Source organism: Carettochelys insculpta, chromosome 2 (assembly GCF_033958435.1).
Source record: "Carettochelys insculpta isolate YL-2023 chromosome 2, ASM3395843v1, whole genome shotgun sequence".
In the NCBI taxonomy this organism is placed as follows: Eukaryota; Metazoa; Chordata; order Testudines; family Carettochelyidae; genus Carettochelys; species Carettochelys insculpta.
In genome coordinates, this window is record NC_134138.1 from 26,203,414 (window position 1) to 26,225,664 (window position 22,251).

Genomic DNA, 22,251 nt, shown 5'->3' on the forward strand with positions numbered 1-22,251 from the left:
TTATTTTTAATGTATCTATACAATATCTATCGATCTATCTCGTATTTTATATTATTATAGCACATTTTATATCACGCACCCTTCCCTCCTCCAGAGCGAGGCACCCCACCACTGACCCAATGCCTGGGACTCACCGGAGCTGTTGCCACACACTTCTCCCCAGCAAGTGCTGGGCCGCGTGCGCTGAGCAGCAATAAGACTTCCAGCGCAGAATTCCGAACAGGAGCCACATTTCATTGCTCAAAGAGCCGCATGCGGCTCGAAGGCCATGGGTTGGCCACCCCTGCTTTAGGGTAACACGGAAAGAGACTCACTGGTTAGAGGGACATAGTTCAGGTTGGATAGGGCAGTAAATCTGAGAACTCATCTTCTGTCGGGGCATGGGTGATGCCAAGACAGAACTATGGGATGAGTGTGTCTGCAACAGAAATCAGGACACTGCTTGATGCCTCGGAAGTCGCTAAGCCCTAGTACGCTTAATTTCTGCCCCTCATGCATTCACCTCTTGGAATGTTTCCTTTCCCTTCTACCTGGTCTAAAGTGAGAGACAACACGGGGAGGATGACGGTAATACAGGAGAAGGTCTCTTACCCTTACAAGGAGTGCAGGGTGCAGAACAGGGAAATCTCGAATAGTTTAAGGATGAAGTCAGGAGAGTCAGGGTCTTGTTCCCCGTGAGCTGGGGCTGCCTGAGCCAAAGCAGGCTGAGCTAAGGGGATAGCAGTGACACTGAACAGGGAGTAGAGCCACAGCAGCCGTGCTGGACGGGCCACAGGGCAGCGCTGAGCAGCTGGAAGCAGAACTGCAGCAGCCAGAGGCAGAGGGGCCAGAGATGCAGCCCACGGAGCAGAGGTGGAGGTCCCAGTGCAGGGAGATGCCATCAGATAAAAGGTCTTACAGAAGAGAAATCGGGAGTGGCTCACAACTCTGACGTAGGGGACAAGGCAGGGAAGCCAGGCCCCCACAGAGTAGGGTTGTATGTTTCCCTTACATCTTTCCCATTTTTCCAGATACCTGCTGAAATGGGTCTTACCCACACAAGCTCATTACCTAATAGATAAAACTGTTAGTCTTTAAGGTGCTACCGGATGGCTTTTCCCCCTTGGGAGATGATAGAAAAACATGTGACACTGAAACATCCTCTTGCAGGTCTTTTCTTCTCCAGGGAAAAAACCATTGTTCTTTACCTGCAGTAAAGACCTCCTAGCTCATGTTTAGGAGTGACCAGGAAATTTATGAGCACTCGATTTTTATGGGAAAATGCTGATTTACAAAGTTGAAACTTTTTAGTGAGCATTTACAATACCAGTTTCAACAAAACTTTACTTCGGAAATGGTTTCTCAGGTCAAAGACAGAATTTCTGGTCAAAATGAGAGGAGACAGCTCCTCCCACCTCACCCAGCTCAGAAGGGCCTGGAAGTTATAACCTGCATGTAGGAGAGCAAGTGTCCAAGTTCCCTGATACAAGAATCTGCATGACCCATAGCCCAAATGAATATCTGTCCCAGGTATCAGACACATTTCCAAGGCGGAGTGCTGAAATTTGCCCTTTTGACCTCGATGTACGGTCCAAGTACTAAAGTATTTAAATCACTAATAGTCCAAAAGCTACATTAATACATAAATTAAGATACAGAGCTTTAATGTTTCGGTCTTTAAATCTCCATCTGACTGGGGTTTTTAAATTTCAAAAAATGTCTGGGATTTTAATACAGTTTGAACATCTCTTATCCTGGATTGTCTGGTGTGGAAACATCCATGATCTCAGCAGGTCTGGCAGGCGGCAACACAGGCTGGGAGCAGGGCCACCACCAGCCCAGGGCAGGGAGCTCCAGTGGACGGGGGTGGGGAGCTGCTGCTGGCCATGGGTGGGGCATCCCGGTAGCCAGGGGCGCAGAGCTGCTGCTGGCCACAGGTGTGGGGGGGCACTGCCAGCTAGGGGAGGGGCCAGCAATAATGAGATAAAGGGCCACCCCTTCACCCCACCCGCTCCTGCCCTCTCCTCCTGCTCAGACCACCCCGTCCTGCTCCGACATCCCTTCCTGCCCAGACCCTCCCTCCCCAGCCCTGCTCTGTCCAACCCTCCACCCTCAGCCTATTTCTGCATCCCCACCTGCTCCTGCCTTACACCCAGACCCCAAATTCTGTTTCTCTTCAGAGTGGGTGTCTTGAGTGCCAGCCAGTGACCTGTGGCCAAAATTTTAACAAGGGTCTCCCTCAAAAGCTTTTGGCTCAGCAGGCTAACATATGTGGCCAACCTGATCAACCCCCGGCCCCAGTGCACGACACAAGCCATCAAAAGCTGCAACTCCTGTGTCAGTTTGCAGGTCATAGTATAATTCACAGCCCAGCATGACTTTAAGGATCAAATCTATCTGCAACGAATTTGCTTATTTTGTGACTCAAAGCAACCAGTTTCTTGTTACAGGTTCATTGGGAGGGTAAGCCAGTAACAGACTGAAAAACTGTTTGAGTCACAGTAGTGAGACAAATAGATTTTATAGTTTGACACCATCGTAGTCCATTTGCTACAGTAGAGCTTAACAGGCAACGACATACAGACACAACAGGTTGGCCACTTGGGACCCTGCTGTGGATCCTTGCCCAGGCTGCTTAAATCAGCTCGTGCAGCTTTTTGCCACCCCCATAAGCATCCACGTACAAGAGTATCCCCTACACCCTCACAATTATTGCAGCTCTTACGCTTCTTCCTCAGTTCCTGCTGGCTGGCCAAGGGACTCCCAGCTGCTCCTGTACCATCAGGGCACTGCCCAGGCACTGAAAGATTTAAGATAGTGGAGGGGCTAAATGGAAGCTGAGCCAAGCCATGCCACTTTTTCTGGGGGTGACCATCTGTCCTGTATTAGGCAGGATGGTCCTGTATTTGGGACACTGAAAAGGTGTCCCTACTTATTTTTAAAAGGGACTATTATTGGTCACTTCCCCGAGCCTCTGGAAGCAGGGAGCATGGGCGGCTGCCACGTCCCTGCTGCTTCAGGGGCTCCCAAGGAGTGCTGGTGACTGATGCTTTCCTGCAGCTCCTGGGGAGTGTTGGCGGCTGCTGCTTCCCTGGGCTCCCAGGGAGCACGGGGTGCTGCTGATTGGTGGAGCTGGGAGGAGCGCTCCCCGTATCTCCCTGTCTCATATTTGGGACAGGGAGATATGGTTGCCTTACTTTTTTCAAGGGCAGGGGAAGAGGGAGTGGAAAGATCACAGCAACTCAGGGCTTGCTCTGCTCCCTCTTCTCCACTACTGGTAAGGGTACTAGCTCCACACTATCATCCCCCTGCCCCTGGAAGCTTGCCTGTTCCCATTGGGCAGTTCCCTTTCCAGCTTCTCTGTTGCTTTGAGGGGAAAGCCCCAGAATCGTAGCTTGTGTCCTGGGAATGCACTGCAGCAGGACTGGAAGGATCTATCCCACAATGCCTTGCAGCTCAGAGGTCTGCAGGTCATATCTACCAATCCCATTCTCTCGCCCCTCCCCAAATTCTATGACAACCCCATCCTCCAAATTCACCAATGCCTGACAGTCCCCCCACCCCCATCACCGAACGCCATACAGCCCAGTTTAGCACCTCCCCACTCTAATTCTCCCTCCCCAGCATCTCCTGTAAGCTTCTCTGCAGGGTTTGCCTGGTTGGCAGATATGGCTCAAAGCAATAATAGCAACAGTAGTAGGGATGGTAGCAAGTACCTGTCTAGTAGCCTCTGCCTGCAGCCATGGTGATGTCACTTAGTTGGGGGAAGAGTGGGTGGGAGTAAGGTGCCAGGCAGTGAAACAGGCTTTCCTTGCTTGCTGAAGGTGGTAACTCCTCAGAAGTCCATGAGAAGGTCTGGTGGAAGGTAAGATGCACAAGATGTGCGAAGTGCTCTTTAAAACAGTATTATGGAGCATATATACACTGCAGAGCATGAAAAGAAGCCACAGCAACCTAAGCGGATCAGATTCAGAGGCATGAAGGGCCAGAGAAACATTGCTAGAGAAATTAAACGCTCATAAAATATTCTGGGCTGCTGAGTGAACTGGCATCATGAGATCTATAGCAGCAGAGGGACATGGTCAAATGAAGCTTACAACCAGCCAGAATATGTGCAAGGTATGACAGGTGCACAGAGCGAGGCATACAACTGGGACAGACTGAAGCTTGCGGAAAACAGAGAAGAAGCATTCAGAGGATGGAGTTCATTATATTTCCTGAGTAGAGGGCAAGTGGAAAAAAAGAATGGCCCTGAGTCGGGTAGAGTGCTTTGAGAGGGCTAATTTGCAGCCGGGTCTAGGCCTACGCATTGAACAGTTAGGGAAAAACAAAATACTGAACAGCTGCTCATTCAATGAGTGCTCTGCACTGAGTGAAGATCTATGGAAAAAATAGCACGTGATCATGTAACTAAAGACTATATCATAATGTTTATGCACAAGGGGGAAGACTTAAAATTGGATGGGCAACCTGAATTCTGGCATCTCCTCGCTTCTTAGTGCTTTACTTGGCAGCCTTAATAATGTTCTTTTAACATAGTTAAAGCAGGAGCACTATGGTGTCCATATTCTTTCCATCCTTAAGGCCTAAGTTGGTGTCAATCAGTGTACCTCCAATGAAGTCAATGAAGCTACTTCAGTTCACACAAGGTGAGGATCCAGTCCACAAAGCTCTCTATAACCCAAGAAACACCTCCCTGATGGTAATCTAAAGTAATAAACAGTGGAGCAAGTGTAAGACTTATGCACCACAGAGACAAACTTGGACCTCAGCTGACTGACGGACCACGATAACAAAGGACTCATTCCATTAGTCTGTAATGAGATGGCCCTAGTCCAATAACCCAAATCTAAGTGCTCCCTGAAGATTATTAGAGCACTTCTGGTATTCCTAGTGCATGCTGGTATTTATCATCTGACAGAACTATATTCAGGGATTCATTATGAACTAAATATTGTTCGCTTTTTTTTAAAAGAGCTTGTTTGAAGAACCTCCTTTGTAATCTTTCTTAGTTCCATGTGGTCAGTAAAGCAGTTTTGTATATTGAACGGTGATACACAAGAAATCCATGTCAACCTAGAAAGGAAACCAAAGCGGTTTTCCCTGTTAATACCTTAAAAACATAGGCATGGTCAGACTGGGTCCAACCAGAACTCTATCTAGCTCAGTATCCTATCTTCTGACAATGGCAATGCCAGGTGCTTCTGAGGGAAAGAAGAGAATAGGTAATCAAGTGATCCATACCCTCTTGCCCAATCCCAGCTTCTGGCAAATGGTGGCTAGGAACACAATCCCAGCCTGTCCTGGCTCATAGCCACTGATGGGCCTATCCTCCATGATCTCATCCAGTTCTTCTTTGAACCCTGTTATAGTTTTGGCCTTCAGAACGTCTTCTAGCAAAAAGTTCCATAGGTTGACTGTACATTGTATGAAATTTCCGGTTGTTTTTAGAGTTTGACAAGGTGCATTAATCTGCTGCATTGTGCTTATGTTCTGATTAACTGCACAGGAAAGCCATTAACCGACTACTGACAACCAACCACGCAACAACAAATTAAAGGACCCGATGCTGCTATTAGCATTCACTATCTGTATTGTTGTAGTATTATTCCAGTATTATACAACAAAACAAAACAAAACAAAAACAACTGCATCAAAAAATTAAAAATTCTGCACACAGCATATTAAAATTCTGCAAATGTTATTGGTCAGAGTAACACTACATAATCAGGCCAGTGACAACTCAGTTTCTATTCCCTGCCCTCCCCCTCCACCCTCCACCAGAGCCCAGCTGGGAGGCCAGATCTCCACAACCCCTTCACCCCAGAGCCTACCTATGAAGTCTCCCTTAACCAATACACCTAAACCCCCTCTTCCTCAGAGCCCAACCATGGTGCCACCTCTAGCCCAGATACCTGCACTGTCTCCCCTCTGAGCCCAGTTGTGTCCCACCTTGCCCAAACTTTTGTCCGTCCCCCAGATTCCAGGGATCTAGAGGGAGAAACATACTGATGCTTGGCTCCAGACTTGCAGTTTCCTGCCTGGAGCCCTCTCCTTCCTCAGGACATTCTGGGAAGAAACCCTGTAGTTCCCTCCCCCACCCCCACAGCAGTGTTTTCTGTATACAAGCTGGGATCTGCAGCAACCCATGGCTCTACTGGCAGCTAGCAGCTTTGGAGACCACTTCTGCAGGGGACAGGAACTTCTGAGCACACAGCACTAATTTCTGCCATATTCTGCATTGCGCTATGGTGCAGAAATCCCTCAGGATTAGAGTATGTAGGAGCTTCAGGCATGAACCCCAATGTGCTAGGTGCTGTACAAACAAAAAGATGGTCCTTAAATTCCCTAAAATGGGTGGAAGATTCCTACTGAAATCAATGAGAATGTGGATAGCTGAAAGAAAGGAGGAATGAGCCAAAATCTTGTCTGCAAACACAACAGGAAAAATCAACTGTCAGTTTCAAGCTCCCATGTAATTACAGTCAAGCAATGCAAAATGGCAGTTAAACGTATCAGTATTAGTGGCCTCTGAAACAAACAAAGCCATAAGCAGTGGTAACTAATTTTGATTACAATATGTGACCTGTAGAAGTGAGTGCTCTGAAATTCATCTGTAATACACCACTGCTGCAATATCCCTGGTCTCAAAAATCCCCTTTGGAGCCAATGTAAATTTTGCCATTGACTGCAAGGAAAGCAGGCTCTAAGAAAAGATGCACTATAAAGACCTGACTGTGCAATCTTTACTTCCACAGTACTGAATCGACATATACAAATAGACCCATTTAGCTCAGAGGGACAGCTCATATAAGCAAGTGCTCACCAACCAGAGAGTAAGCAGTGCACAAACCAGCCTCATGCAAACAGAGGGAAAATAGAAGCTACTGCCCAAATCATCCATCCCTTCCGACGATGCACTAAGCAACCTTGTCATAAGAAAGCTAGCCTGAAGTGGCACCCTTCTGAACCTCAGCCACTCGAATGCCAGCTGGATGGCCAGCAGAAGCTATGCCTTAATGATGACTACTCACGACCAAGAAGCAAATGCTGAACAGAGATTAAAAACACAAAGGAAAAGAGGTTACAAAAATGTTCAGTCTTTGTTTTATTGAGTTACAACAAATGAGCAACAAGTTAGAAAAGTTGACTTTATTCCAATTTCCTAAAATTGTTTTTGTGCAGTGTACTGAAATATGGGTGAGTCACCAAAAGATAATTAGTCACACTGCCACATTTTCACCAGTTCTGTCTCATGCGTGCTTGCTCGCTCTCAAAAAAAGGTCAGGGTTGTTTGTAAAAAGTGCACTCGGGGCTCTAGAACTGATGTAACAATTCAGTGGTAAGGGGTAAAGAGAAATGCAGAGAAATGCATGTTGTGCACAACATCTAAAACCAAAGGGCAGACAAAAATATAGTTATCATCTTTGTACCAACTAAAGAAATAAGAACAAATTCATTTACAAAGAATCTTCATTTCCCCGCTGTCACCCCTTCGTGGGGTTGTAATGCACATAAAAAAGAAAAAAAAAAGGTGCTCAAATAAGACAGAGGCATGCTATTAAGGTCTTCAGAGGTCTGTTGCTCTAATTGGTATTTGAGAGTTGGGTGAAGGTGCAATTACAACAGTTGGAAAGGCAATTTGCTCAAACATATCACAAAAATGTGGAGTTAAACAATTTAGCCAACAGCAGGCAGGGTGTTTTTCTTTTTAAAGAAAGCTGAACAAGCAACACCACCACAAGCCCCTGGATGCATTCGACAGGCTGAAATGTAAACCATCATTGGAGGCAGAAATCCAGGATCAGCTACTGATGCACCACATTGAAAAGATTCCAAATTTGTATTTTAAAACTGAAGCAGATATAGTGGTTACTAATTCTCAAAACAAAAAAGCCCCCAAACTTTGCAATGGTATGATCTGAAAAAGTAACTTGCACCAATTCAAAAGGTAACAAAATTCTCACATTGTACAAATCAGTTCTAGGAGAGGAATAAGGTGAGAGGAAGGGAAGTGAGGGAGAAACCTATGTACAAGGACCCTTTCTTTCTTCTTCAATTCGATAGTAGGACTTTGGCACTACGAACAGTTCTGTATCAATGCTCCACGATATTTCTTACTGTGCCTCTGCAAGCGTGGTTCGACTCAGAGCCGCAATGCCTTGGTTATCTTGTCCCAATTAGGAAAATAGATGGTTATCCTATTTTCAGAGACAGATTTCCCCCTTGATTATCACAACAGCATGACTGACTGGCATCCCTACAAAAATAAAAAATGAGAAATATTTTATTTTTTAATAAGTGATGAGCATAGCTTAGCACTGTTGATATACCGCTTTGCATTTTCAGCGCAGCATTTTATATTAACTGTACCATGAGGCCTTCCAAATCACGTGCTTGAGTTTTTCCATTTATAGAGCATTGGTATTGATTGGTATTGATAGAGTATTGGTATTGATTTCTAAAACTAACCTAAAATGGGCCTAATTTTGCACTGAGTCTGTATAATTTAGTAAGGCCTGATTTTTCACTGCCTTGTACCTTGAGTAGCCACTGATGCTCCTGTGAAGTAGGTGTAATATGCTACTCCTCTGCACAGGCGTCAGTGATTGTGTTAAATGCAATGTAATGAAGAATCGAACCCCTCTGTGTCACATACTTTCAGGGCTACTCACTCTTGTTGGCTTTCTTGTGGTTTAGGGGCCCCAATGCCTCCTGAACAAAGGACTCTTCCTGGAGCAGTGTTTTAACAAACCTCTCACCAAATTAAAAGACACCCCCAAGTTCTCATGGCACTGCAGATGGGGATACACTGCATGCAATGTACAGTGATGGTATTACGGGGAGATTTCTTTTCCAATATGAATATTAGTGACAATCAAGTCTGGGTTAAAGTGCAAACACCTATTACTCAAGCAGAGTCCAGTAGTGGCCAACAGGCAGAGCCTGTAGAGATTTCAAAATCCATCACACAACATTGTTCCAAAGCATGTTTGAAAACTTTGTGCTAGTCATTCATTCCAGACCTTTCATTATTATTGCTAATTAGTCTGTTATGTTCTCTTATTCATCATTCAAGGTGCTGGGCAAACAAGTCTGTGAGTGTGAAATGGTGCACTCACAGGGGCATTAAAAATCCCCAGGCCCTGTTGCTTTTGCTCAGCAAAACTGCCATTGAAATTCATGGAAATTTGAAACTTGTATCAGGTTGAGTTGTCTCATCTCTTTAGAGCTTTACAGCTTGCTACAGAGACGCACTGAGTACCAAAAGCCCCATTAAGTGGGAGCTGTAAGTGCTCAGCATCTCAGGATCAAACCTATAGGCCATTCTAGGTCATCTGGGGTTCACCCCGTGCCTGTTGAGGTCAATGGCAAAAGTAGCATAGCCGTTAGTGGGAGTAAGATCAAGCTCTTGGGGCCCACCCCCCAGTCCTTATTCCATCATACAATGACATCAAAGGCAATGGCAGATGACTTTTACAATATAGCTCTAAATCTCTAAAGAAATGAGAACTTGAATAAAAAGGGAGAGGAACCCCAATACTGCAAATGTCCCTTTACCAAACCATCATTCAACTAATATAAATATAACTGGAGATGTACATCTCCTAGAATGGGAAGGGACCTTGGGAGGTCAACTAGCCCAGTTCTCTGCCCTCTTGGAGCACCAAACATGCTCCCCGACATCTATTTGCCACAATCCCTAAATAGTCTCCTCAAGGATTGAGCTCATAATCTGGAGTTTAGCAGGCCAATGCTCAAACCACCAAGCTATCCCTCTCCCTGGGACCCAAGCCAGGCTAGCCTATGTGAGAGGCTGAGGTTGCTCAACTCTCATTGAAGTCAAAGTTGAGGGTACCAGCAGGTACTATACAGTGCAGGGACTGTATGTGATGTGTACATCTCGCAAACAGTGACTCAGAAACTTCTTTGTAGGCACCTCCCAGGTTGCCTTTGGTAAATCTCTGCAAAGCATGGCTCTGTGCCTGATTCACTTACAAGCAAGGAACACCTTGCCCCACCTCTGTAATAAGGTAGTGGAGGAGACTGTGGTGGAGACATGAATTGCCTAGAACAAAGCTGGCACACGGAAGCTTTTCAGCAGATGAGGAATAAGATTCTCACAGATGATGGTAACAACTCTGAAAAAAAGCTGATGACAAATGTCTTAAAAAGGAAGAAATTCACAATTTGGTACTGGTGGTCTTTGAAAGTAAAAAGTCTACTCTGGATTAGTGAAACATTGATCTTGGGACCACCATAGAGGGAGACAACTGTGTGAAGAAAACTAGCAGTACAAAGATATGGATTTACTGCTGGTTTTCTTCACCAGCAGCTAGACTTACACTGCTTTGAACTGAGAAGTGTCACTAGTCTAGGATTAGGTAGTTTAGGACCAAAATTTTGATTTAATTTTTTTTAAAATAAGCTGTACAAAACCTGCTGTGAAGAGGGGCCAAAGATTAAAAAAAAAAGATGAAGAAAATTAGAGCAATCTGTCAACAATGCAGCAACAATGAATCATTATTTTCTTTTCCTCCCAATTTGAAATAATTCAGAATGTTTTGGTTTTGGCAGATGTTTTTACACTGTCTCTCTGTGTTAGTATGTTTGCTTCCAGCAGCTTGCAGCTATATTTCAGGGGCTGCCAGAACCAGAAAAGTATAAGCAACCTGCTACTTTTAGGCAAACACCCCAATAGATAGTGCCAAGCATGTCGGAATCTCACATTCTGCCACTAGAGGGCATGGGCTCATATTTTGAGTATTGAAGGGATATCATTGTATGAAGGAAAACAAAATAGATAAGTAGGCTTCAGAGTTTTATCCAGCGCTACAACCAGTGGGCTAAGAAATAAATATATTAACAGAGGATAAAGTCTTAATTCCTTGAATACTCTAACAGGTGAAAGTCCTATTAACTTAAACCAGTATATGATGGAATCGCCTTCCTTAAAACATACTTTTATTGTGCTAGCCTTCCTATGAACATTCTTTGTCAAAAAGATAAACTGGTCGAAAAGTAATTGATGTTATAATATGTTTTATATTTAAAAAAAGTCTCTGAACATCATGGTAAGAATATCCTTGCATGCAAAAATTGTTGCACTGGTGTATCAATATTACCAGCACCATGGCAATTATTCTTACTCACTCAAATTTAAGCATTACTATTGCTGCATTAGTAGTGTGCACCAAAAATACAAGAAATCTTGTGTCACCTTATAGAGGAACAGATATTTTGGAGCATAAGCTTTTATGGGCAAAGACCCGCTTCGTCAGCTGCATGAGTCGGAATACCAGAGGAGAGTCTAAATTTATAGGCTCATGAGCACTAGGCATTCTCTCCTGTGCCTGTGGTAATTTTCTGGCTGTAAACTTCTGGAGCTTCTGAAAACGTAACAAATGACTTTTTAAAATATGATACACCAAATGCTATCCTGAGGGCCTCTTTAGTTTAATTTTTTCTTTTGCCATGCTCGTGCTGTCTAATTTAAAAAATGTTAGTTTAAACAAAATCTATGCTTTTTTCAAAACAGTTGATTGCTACATCTTCAGATTATCACCTGGGGGTGGTGCACCAGGGAATTTTGGAAATATGCTTCATCCAGAATGTTGGAGAGTGTGCACTAGGTCAGGATGGGTGGCTTACAGGGGTTCAGTTCAAGTGAACAGTACAGTTTGCTAGTGTACACAGGGCTAAGTTTCAAGCATGGCCTTGAATTTTCTGGGTTTGCCAAAATTTGCATGTATTTTGTGTTTACTGTAGTTCAATGGAAAATTGTTGATAGTTTGCAGAACTGGTTTTATTTAACAATACATTTCTAGTACACACGTGCTACATTATCTAATGGGCTAAGGAGAGGATAGTTTAAGGGGACTCGACAGATTCTGGTCTCTGTTTACATTAGGCTAAGTCTGGAGTAATTTTAATGAACTCAAGAAATCTTTCTAGTTCCATGAAGTCGATGGAGTTATTCCAGATTTCACTTGGCTCAACATTTTGTTGTTTGCTGTTGCAAGTAACAAGAGATGGTTTTTACACTGCGCTCGGGAGACCTGCTGAAGTGGGGCGGGGGACGGCAGCAACGGAGGCAGTTGCCCCAGGGCCTGACATTTCAAAGGGGGCCCAGAGCTCTGGCTGCTGCTACTTTGACAGTGGCAGCAGCTGGAGTTCCAAGCCCCTTTGAAGTGTCATGGCAGCCTAGCTACACCACACTGAGTAGCTGAGGGGGAGGGGGACTGGATGTGCCCTTGTCCCTGCCCCTTCTGCTCTTGGTTCTGTTCCTTCTGGGGGCCAGGAACCCCTCCCACCCTGCTCCAGGGCCCGCAGTAGCTGTCAGCCCTGCTGGGGCCAAGGCATCAGCTTGACTTCCTCTCTGAGCAGGGCAGACTGCTGCTACACCAAGGTCCAGGCTGACCAGTTGCAAAAATAGTCATGGCCTCTATTCATTGAAGATCATCACTGTGTGAGCAACATGGACATTAGTAACTATGGTTACCTACATTTTTTTGGTACAGCTTCATTGGCTTGCTTTATATCAGGCTCTAAAGAGGCTGTGTGAGGTCAATTAAAGGCAGAGATTTTCAGCTTAATGAATTATTCCAAGCATCCTCCCTTGTCCAGGACCTGACAAAGCCCAAAAACAACAAGCAAACAAAACGTCCCCAGTCCCTCCCATACGGAACGTATAATTTAATCCACACAAGACAGGACACTCGCCCTTGTGCTCAAACATTCGGTCGACACACATCAAGCATGAGGATTGCAATCCTGGGATTTACATGGAACGGGGCTAGGGACACTTGTGTGGACTAAGGCTAGGTCAGACTAACAGGGCAGCGGCAGCATTACCTGTCTAAATATGGGAATTGTCTCCATATACACTTTCAGAATCAAAATCTGCTAACTCAGCTTGGCCTTCAGGTGCAGTTTGACTCCAGCTGTCTGTACAGTCTGAGACAGCATCATCATCCCCTACTGTCACCTCCACCCAGTTCACATCTCCAGTGTCCTCATTCTCCTCACTAGCATGGCCGTCTTGGCTGTTGCATTCCAATCTGTCCTCAGTTTGGTTTCCTAACAAAGAGTCCTTTGGGGGTTCATAATCTCTTGTTGGCCTTATGACTAGTTTGCCCATGTTCTCGTCGTTCAGCTTTTTCTGCTCCTGGTAATGCTGCTGAGACAACTGGTCACTGTTCTTTGGACTCTCATTTTGTTTTGATCCCTTATTCTGGTTTTGCTCATTATGACCATCAACAACATGCTGTTGTTGATACCGGTCAATCCATTTTAATGTCCCAGCTCTTAGAGAGGCTCTGTTCTCCTTGAACCAGCGGACTATTTCAGTTCTAGTGAGCCCAGTTTGAGCTGCTAACTGGTCATACTCCTGGGGGGATGGCCACTGGGTTCTTGCAAATGTGCTCTTCAGTAGGTGAATCTGCTCTTGGTTTGTTTTGTTAAACACTGTAGAGGATTCAGATCCAGACAAAGAACTGGGTAACTGGGAGCTGTTCAACAATTCAGTCTGGCTTATTGTACCATTGTGGATTCCCTGATCCTTATTTTTTTTGTTGGATCCCATAGAGTCCAAGACAGCTTGTTCCAGGCTATCCCTTAGCTTCCTCCTCTCAGAGAACCAAGAATCAACCTCTCTTCTACTCAGTTTCGCTTCCACCCTGAGCCTGTCCAACTCTCCTTGGGTTGGAAAAGAGCTTTTAAGAAAACTTTCTTCGAGAATCCTAAGCTGCTCTTGTGTTTTCTCTTTAAACCTCTGGGATGTGAAATCTGCACACGTATAGTATATATGCCCATGCCGTGCAGCTGCAATGGCTAACTGATCTTTTGCTATAGATTCACTAGTGATGTGAACGATGCCTCTTTGACTTCTGTATCTGTGGTCACTGAACCACTTCTTGATCTCGCTTCTGGAGAGGCCAGTTACTTCTATCAGCCTGTAGACTTCTGCATCATCTGGAAATTGGCTCATGATAAAACTAGCTTTGAGTTCTGCTATCTGTTCCTTGGTCTTTTTTCGGTCATTTGTTAGTGTTACTGGTGCAGCATTCAGCTTGGGTGAGACCTCAGGTACTACATGTGGACGCTTGACTTCTGGGGCACCCGATAAAGTCTGTATTGTCCGTTTCTGCCCTTGATTAGCTGGAACAGCAAGTGTAATTGGTGAGCAAGAAACTGTTGGTCCATTTGACACCTGTGTCAGAACCAGGCCAGTCTGGCCAAGTATCTGGCAAGGCAAAGCTGTTTGTATAATTGGCTGTGGCATTTTTGCAGGTGTCAGATGAGCTGGCAGAACAGTGATGGTCTGGGGTACAGACTGGATGGTTCCATTAAACATCTTCTTTCTTGCCTCTTCTACCTCTTCTGGAGACCAACTTATTCCATGCTTTAAACGCTGGGTAGCAAACCAGATTCGTATTTGCTCCTCCGGGTGTTTTGATGCTGCTGTCAACCATGACAGTTCTGCTTGCGTCGGGTAAGGAAATTTATTGAAGGAGTTGATCATGGTTGCATTAGTGTCCAGTGCACAGTTGTATTTGGTACTGTTCAGAGGGACCGGAACCTTGGGGACAAGGTTGATATTTGGTGGCAGCTGTACAGAGGGCATAACATGAGCTAATACATCATGAAGAAGGTCTGCTCCATTGATACAAGCAAAAGATTCAGTGGTTTCAGTAATGACACGGGGGAGGTTACTATCCACATGGTTTTCCACACCTCCCTCTTCTGTCTTTTTGGGTCCCTTCTTGGTCTCCACTTTGGGCTTTCCCTGTTTCATGACGGGGGTTTTACTTACATTGATCTCATCATGAAGGGCTTCATCACAGTCTGCATTTTCTAGTCCACTGTTCGTGACAGTGCCAACATTACTCGTCTCAATGGATTGTTCTAATACCGTCTGATTATTGCGTTTTATTAGTTTCAGTTTAAAATTGTTCTCTCCTGGGTGATATTTTGTGTTGTGATCAGATAAGGAATCGTATTTTTTCGTTGTAAAGTTACATTCAGCACACACATAGAGGGGGTTGAGGATGACATTTGGGTGCTGGGTGTCAACATGCTCTGTAAATTCATTTAGGTTTTGCGTTGAATAAGGACAGTATTTACATTCATAACCACCTTGGAGTTTCTTGGGCTGATTCTCAGCTGGGGATTTCCTATCCACCACTTCACATTCTTTTACAGTACTGGCTGTATCATCAACCCAGTCATCTTTTGTCTCCTGCTGTGGAGTGCCAGCACCCTTTCCTATTGGGGCTTCCCCATCCTCAGGACCAGCCTGCTCTGGTAGTTCAGGTGTTCGCAGCATACATGGAGTTGTTGACTTTCTTTTGCTAGCCATAGCATCTATTAAGAGGTGCAAATGTCTCAGATGGTGACACTCTTTTGGGGGAACAAACCGAAAGAAGCTCTCTGTAATGGCTCTGTTTTTCCTTGAATATTATGGCGTGGTGTGTTTCCAAAACAGTTTCAGTGCCATCTGTGATTGTCAGCTCCAACCAACAAACATACTGGGCCGCAGTATGCCTGAAAAACAAAACAGATATATACATACACAGTTAGACTCTTACTTATAACGCATTAAAAAAAGTCATTCCCCAAAACATGTGTGTCTAGGATTCAATCCTGGAGAATGCTACACATTCTCGTTTCCTATTACTAGACAGATGGACATGAAACCATTGGTTTACTTTATATGTCACTAAGCATGAGACCATCTAATTATTCTTTTCCCAGTGAATTCAGAGGCAGGATCAGGCCAACAAAAGACAAAAGGAATGAGCACCTCAGAATGAAATTCATTAAAGGTAGAAAATGGAACAGAAGTGACAATGATTAGACATAATGTTTAAGACACAACAGGCAGCCACCACATTTAGTCAGGCCAGGGAGAAGATACACAGTAATTATTGATGTATCTTTGTTTGGAAACTGAAGCTTCTATTGCCATTTTTTTAAAGCCTACAGTATTAAAGCTGAGTGTGCTTAATATTAAACTTAATTACTTTCTATGGTGGCTTGTGTACTAAATAGATGGTGACTCTGTGAGCATGGTTACTATTCCAGGTTGATTTCTAAGCAAAAACCTATTGTGCTGTCAACTATGGTACCACCTATAAAATGGAAAAAAGGAGAGTCAGGCCAAGGCAAATATTTCTCATACACAGCCACTCAATTTCAAAACTCTACATCTTGATTTAAAATAGGTCAAAACAGAAAGCAAACTGCTGCATCAGCTCTTTTTGAAGATGTTGCAAATTACAGCTATATATACAAAGTTTACTTAAAGAACACTTTTCACTGAAAATTGACAAATATGATGGCAGAAAATTTCTAGAAATTTCCAGAAAGTCCATTTTTCTTACTCTCCCTCACATCCCCCTGCCCTGACTGTACCTTGTCCTAACTGGCATTTGGATCAAACTACAGGTTATGTATTGAATTTTCTGAAGAATTTCCTTAATTCAGGGACTTATTTCATATAATGTAGGAATTTGAAGTTCTGATGTTCTGCACAGATTTTTTTAAATTAATGTTTAATTTCTTTAAAGAACATGACATCAGCACTAGTCAGTCCAATAGCAAACAAGAACAAAATGACCTAAGCTATATTATGAACTCTGCGCTGATCCAGGGGATGGAGTGTAAGGCTATGTCTACACAGCCAAGTTATCTCACAATAACCGCAGTCATTTTTAAATAACTTTGGCATTGTCTAAATGATGCACACACTCTTTGGAAATAAATTTGAAATAATAGGTGCATTATTTCAATTCCGGTAAACCTCATTTCCCAAAGAACAATGCCTATTTTGAAACAAGCCATAATGGATGCCAGTGGAACTATTTCAGAATAATGCTATAGACCCAGAAATGCTATGTCAAAATAGATAGATGCTATTTCAAAATGCATTTTGTGCGTGGCTGTGTTATTTTGAAATAACATACTTAGAAATAGCCATTTCTAAATATCTTATTTTGAAACATCTTAATTTGAAACAGGGCTGTTGTGTAGACATAGCCTAAGTGTCACAATAACGTGTATGGCATCTAAAACAAAACATTGATGTCACTGTAAATTTCAGTTGCAAGAAAATGGAAGTGTTAAAAAAGGATATAGAGCTTTTCTGAAAATATCTGTTTCCAGGTAAAAATGGCAGATTTTTCAGAGGTGCTGAGAACTTGATGTTCCTTTTGAAGTTAGATGGAGTTCTTGATGCTCAGTATTCCTGGAAACCAGGTCAAACTCAAAAAAGACCAAATTCTCCTCTTGGTAACACAGGTATAAACCCAGAATGACTGTTTCTATTGGCTTCAGCACCAACGGATTTAATTGTCTCATTCAAACTCAAGTCATGCTACTGTAACCCGCACACCTGCTGGTACTGTCCCATCTAGTGGCACTGAGACCACTTACAGAGGGAATAATGACGCTGTTCTACAGCCTTTACTAATAGGCAGCTGGCTTTCAGCTCATGTGGTAGAGGTTCAGTTATTAAGCTCCCAAAGTCTCAGGTTTGATTCTACCTGCAGACAACTGGGCATTTCTCTAATTGGCTATCAAATTTGGGTTTGGTTCACTTTGGCACCACTCAGGAGTTCAAGCTAGTAGAGATTGAGGCTGTTTATCTGGTATGTGGTGCATTAGTCAGAGGAACATAACATCAAACTCCACCAAGCAGACTCTGGGGTTTCAATGCCAGTTCCAAGCCTGGATAAGGGAGGAGGCTTGGTCAAACGAGTGTTGATGCACTGACTGCAAAACAACAATACTAATGAAATCTGATGCCAGTATGACTAACTGATAAAAGAGGCCAGCTGGGATATGGCCTGGATAAACAAAGTCCATGGCACCTACTGATTGGAAATAGGAAGGAAGATCAGTGTAGACAGGATTGAACTAGAGAATGTAGAGAAGTTCACGTATGTGGGGAGCAAGGTGATGTATGATCTAGAATGTAAGAAGGAAATAACGACTAGAATAGCAGAAGAGCGAGTTTGAAGGTGATGGATAAGATCTGGAGAAGCAAAGTAATTAGCTTACAAATGAAGCTGAGTGTCTTGAAAATGTGCATACTCAGCAGCACGTTGTACAGCTGCAAGAGAAAGATTCGAAGAGAAGGGTATTGGTGCTTGAGAGGAGTTGTTACAGAAAGATCCTGAGAACAGGATGGATGGAGAAGGTCACCAGCAAGGAATTATATAGGAAGATACAGCTGAAAGAGAACCTACTGCAGAAGTTTATACAACGGAAGTTACAGCTACTTGGGCATATTTGCAGAATGAATGACGAATGCAAAATCAAGGCCTGAGTATTTGGCATAATAGATGGTTTGGACAGGACAGGCAGACCCCACAGAGAATGTGTAGATGATATAGATTGGTGTGGAGCTAGTCTATAGAAACTAAGCCACTCCGCACTGGGAGGAAATAGTGAGGGAGGCATCGGACACCAGCAGGTGCTGAGCCCATGGTTGTTGTTGATGAAGATGATGACATCACACAAGAGAACAACTGCTAGGTAAATTTCTGGGTGGAGCTCAACATGCTGGTTTTAAGCTATAAATCCCTGAATGACTGGGGACTCAGCTGACTGATCCCTGTCCTTATGCAATGTTGCCAGTCATCAGCAAGGACTTGCATTTCCACTGAGCCTCCTTACTGACAGAACATTTTCTCTGATGGGTCCTGAACTCCAATTTGCTTCCTTCCTCAATCTGGCAGAGTTTGTAAAATTCTGCGCATGCTGCAGAACCCATCTTTACTAACAGGCAACCAGGGTTCACAGATGGAGAGACTGCCTAAACCTGCTCAGAGGTGGGTTAGATCCTGCAGTGGTGAAGTCTTTTGCTACCACTGATGAATCTGGGAGATTGGTAGAATAGTGTTGGGGGATGCACAGACATCTCCTTCCCCCATATGTGACAGATTATTCCATCAAAAAGAATAAATCCAAATTTGCCCAGAGAAGAAACTATTTTTCACACTTCAGTGATCACAGTAAGCTTATTAATAGATTATAAAGCCAGAAGGAACCAATCCAATCTAGTCTCATTTGTTGCATAATAGGACATAGAATTTCCATGAAATAATTCCTCTTCTGTGTTTTCAGTCTCAATAACAGTGAAAAATCCAGACATTGTATAATGAAATACAATTGCAGAAACATTTTATGATTCTTTCTAAACTTTGACTATTCTTGCTCTAAACTAAAGATTAAAGAGCAAGAGAGAGAGAGGTCACTTTGGTTTTTAGTCACCTCCCTTTCTCATATTTGCTTCACCACTTTGAAATAATAACACCACCTACTACTTCAGTCATAAATCTCAAAGTGCATTATTCCTGCATTATTATTATCCCAATTTTACAGGCAGCAAAACTAAGACACAGAAAGGTGAAGTGACTCTCCCAAGGTCTCTGAGCAGGCCAGTGGCAGAAATAGGCATTCAGCTCTCTCAACTTCCAGTCGAGGTGTTCTATGCATTAGGCTACAGTACCTCCCTAAGAATATGTTTTGTTTTATCGCCTTTGTTTTATTTTCTCTGGAAAAATGTGGCAAAATCAGAGCAGAAGAGCATCAAAGAAGCATCAAACAAAACAAGACTTATTGAATGTGTACAGGTGTTGAATCCATGGATGTTCCAAGGCTGGAGCATCCACAAGGAAAAAATTAGAAGCAACTGGTTACCAAACTTCTTTGATGCTCCCCATCACCACCTGCCCATCAGTGGCGCCAGTGACAAGCTCTCATCCATCCGTTCCAACACCTCCGACCCCCCATGAAACAGCTGCGTTTAGGAATCTCCAGACAGGAGGGGAGAGGAGCAAGGGTGCAGCACATTTGGGGGAGGGGGTGGGGTGGAAGTCAAGCACCCCTTGGTTAGAGGTGAAGTTGGTATCTATGAGCGTGTGCTTGTGGGGATGTTGAGACAGAGTGGAGGAACTGAGATCCCACAATGCTGGTACATTATAAAGAGCTACATGGACAGATGGGTAGATAGACATAGGAGAAAGCACAACATTGTTCCAGTTAAGATTGTGGTTGTGGTTAAAAATTATATAAGGCTCCACTTGGAGACTGAACACCTCTTACACAGAATGATGCAGGACTTCCCACCCCTCTTTAAACCTACGGTTTGTATATTACATTTTAAGAATTAGTTTTTCTGCTCCAAAACATTAAGATCCCATTGCAAATTAAAGACAAGTCAGTTGCTTCCCTTTAGAGATTTGTAAAAAGTTAACACCATTTGGATCATACGTGTTTATCTGCAGGGAAAGATCCTAAGAGGTTCTCCCCAGTTCCAGATTTCAATGAGATCTTCATGACGGCAGAGAGAACCACCTTCACCCCTTGACCTTGATGTGAGATGGCCTGCCTGCAAGAGGAGGAAAAATAGGGCACAAGTCTCTACAGCCCTTAGAGATGCATCTCAAACACCAATAGACCTGGGGTTATCAGTACCAGGGATAGAACCTGCAAGCGTAGGGTCTAAAGCACTGTACTCTAGCATATGAGCTAAAGGCCAGCAGGCTCTCAACCAAGGCTGTAGAGCAGAGACTTCACTTACCCCAGCTAAGGTCTCGGTACTTCTGAGTACGACATGCTTTCCTGGGCTGAGGAAGCATGGCCTGAGCTTCTGAGACCTTCCAGCAGTTCTTCCCAGCCAATGCACCAGTTGTGACACAGACAGATCCAGGTTGCCAGCACCAGAAGTAGACTCTGCGAGCATAGGGTCTAAAGCCCTGCACTCTACCACCAGTACTGAAGGCCTTCAGCTCAGGTGGTAGAGTGCAAGGGGTTAGATCCTATGCTTGCAGGTTCTAGCCCTGGTGCCAGCAACCTAGGTCTGATGGTGTTACACATACATCACCTTTTACTGTCAGAGTGAGCAAAACATCTCTCCAGCATTTGACCTCCTCAATGGGATGTCTGCCAAAGTGCAACGATGTTGTGAATTCAGATGTCCATGGCGCCGGCGCCTGCCCCTCCAATACCTTGCCTCACAGCGCATATGTGATAAGTGAATATAAAGTTGTTAAGAAGCCCCCCTCTGTCTCTGAAGCTACCTGTCAGTTCTCATACCAAATGAGGCCCACATATGCCAAATCTCAAAGAATCACACCTTATGAATGTGGAGGGGCTGCCACATCTAATTGAACAACTTTTTCTGGGGAATATCAGAGAAAATAACAGGGCTTTCAAAGGGTGGCATCTTGTCAGGACATCAAAGCCCAGAAAAGATGGCTTTCAGCTGCGTTGGGTCTTCTGACAGAGTCGTTAAACGATTCTGCCTCTGCTCCTCTGAAATAAGACCCTCACAGATTCTCTTGTGCTTAAAATTAACTATCTCAACAGCTGAGGAAGAACACCAACTTGTTAGCACAGAGGTTCTCTCACCGTTTTTCTTTCGGAGGCCCTCCATCATCCTGTAAAAGCTCTATGGCCCACCTCTGCCACAATAACTGGCTTTCTACCTATAACACCAGGGCTGGCATTAGGGAGTAGCAAGCAGGGAAACTGCTTGGGGGTCCAAGTCATAAGGATTCCCTACGTTGTTCAGGCTTTGGCTTCGGTCTTGGGTGACAGGGATCAGGGACCTGGTTTTCAACTCCATGAGATGCAGCAGGAACTTTTTGTCCTGGGATCCTTATAGCCCCAGAAGGTCTAATGCTAGCCCTGTTTGTTGGCCCCCTTGAAGCTTGCTTGCTGCCTGGTAGGGGATCCCAGGCCTTTGGCTGAGAACTACTGCACTAGCATGAGTCACCACATTGTACCTACAGATGGCTGTTTCTGTAACTAATAAGGATTTTTTAAAAAAGAAAACATAAACCAAACCCACACTCACTTAGCTACAGCCTGGCGTTGTTCCACAGCAACAAACAAATCTGCATAAAAGACAAAAGTTAAACCTCATCTCATAGTCGTCATTTAATTTTCCAAAACTACTAACATTTTCAGGGGCCAAATTCGTCCCTGGTGTGAAGCTAATGGTGTTATGCCAAGAATGGAGCTTTTGCCCTACAGCCTCCCTCACCACAGCCCAGCCCGGTGTGTTGTTTAAGTTTCACTGCCATTGGGAACCGAACGCAGAGAACTGACCTTCCTTTCAGTCGCTTTTGTTGGCAGAAGCATTTGCAGGCTGTGTGGGAGGGCAGAGATGAGCTATTGTTTGTTACTGGTTAGCCACCACAGGACCCATGGAACTAGGCCCTGGCAAGCACATCAGGCACAGGGGCCTTAAACCAGTGA

The 22,251-nt window shown here is 44.1% G+C and overlaps 1 protein-coding gene across 7 annotated transcripts in view; it reads right to left on the reverse strand.

The window, feature by feature from the left end:
* Positions 1 to 7,063: 7,063 nt before the first annotated feature.
* ZHX2 (zinc fingers and homeoboxes 2) overlaps positions 7,064 to 22,251 on the reverse strand; it is a 133,843-nt gene continuing 118,655 nt past the window's right edge. For 6 of the 7 annotated variants that reach the window (XM_074986712.1, XM_074986711.1, XM_074986715.1 and 3 more), the window contains 2 exons: positions 12,835 to 15,525; positions 7,064 to 8,239 (listed from right to left, as the gene is read on the reverse strand). In XM_074986712.1, coding sequence (XP_074842813.1) covers positions 12,839 to 15,340 — 2,502 coding nt within the window. In that variant the 5' untranslated portion in view covers positions 15,341 to 15,525 and the 3' untranslated portion in view covers positions 7,064 to 8,239; positions 12,835 to 12,838. Of the gene's footprint in view, positions 8,240 to 12,834; positions 15,526 to 20,259; positions 20,390 to 22,251 lie in introns of those variants that run through there. The other variant, XM_074986717.1, reaches the window with a different exon arrangement.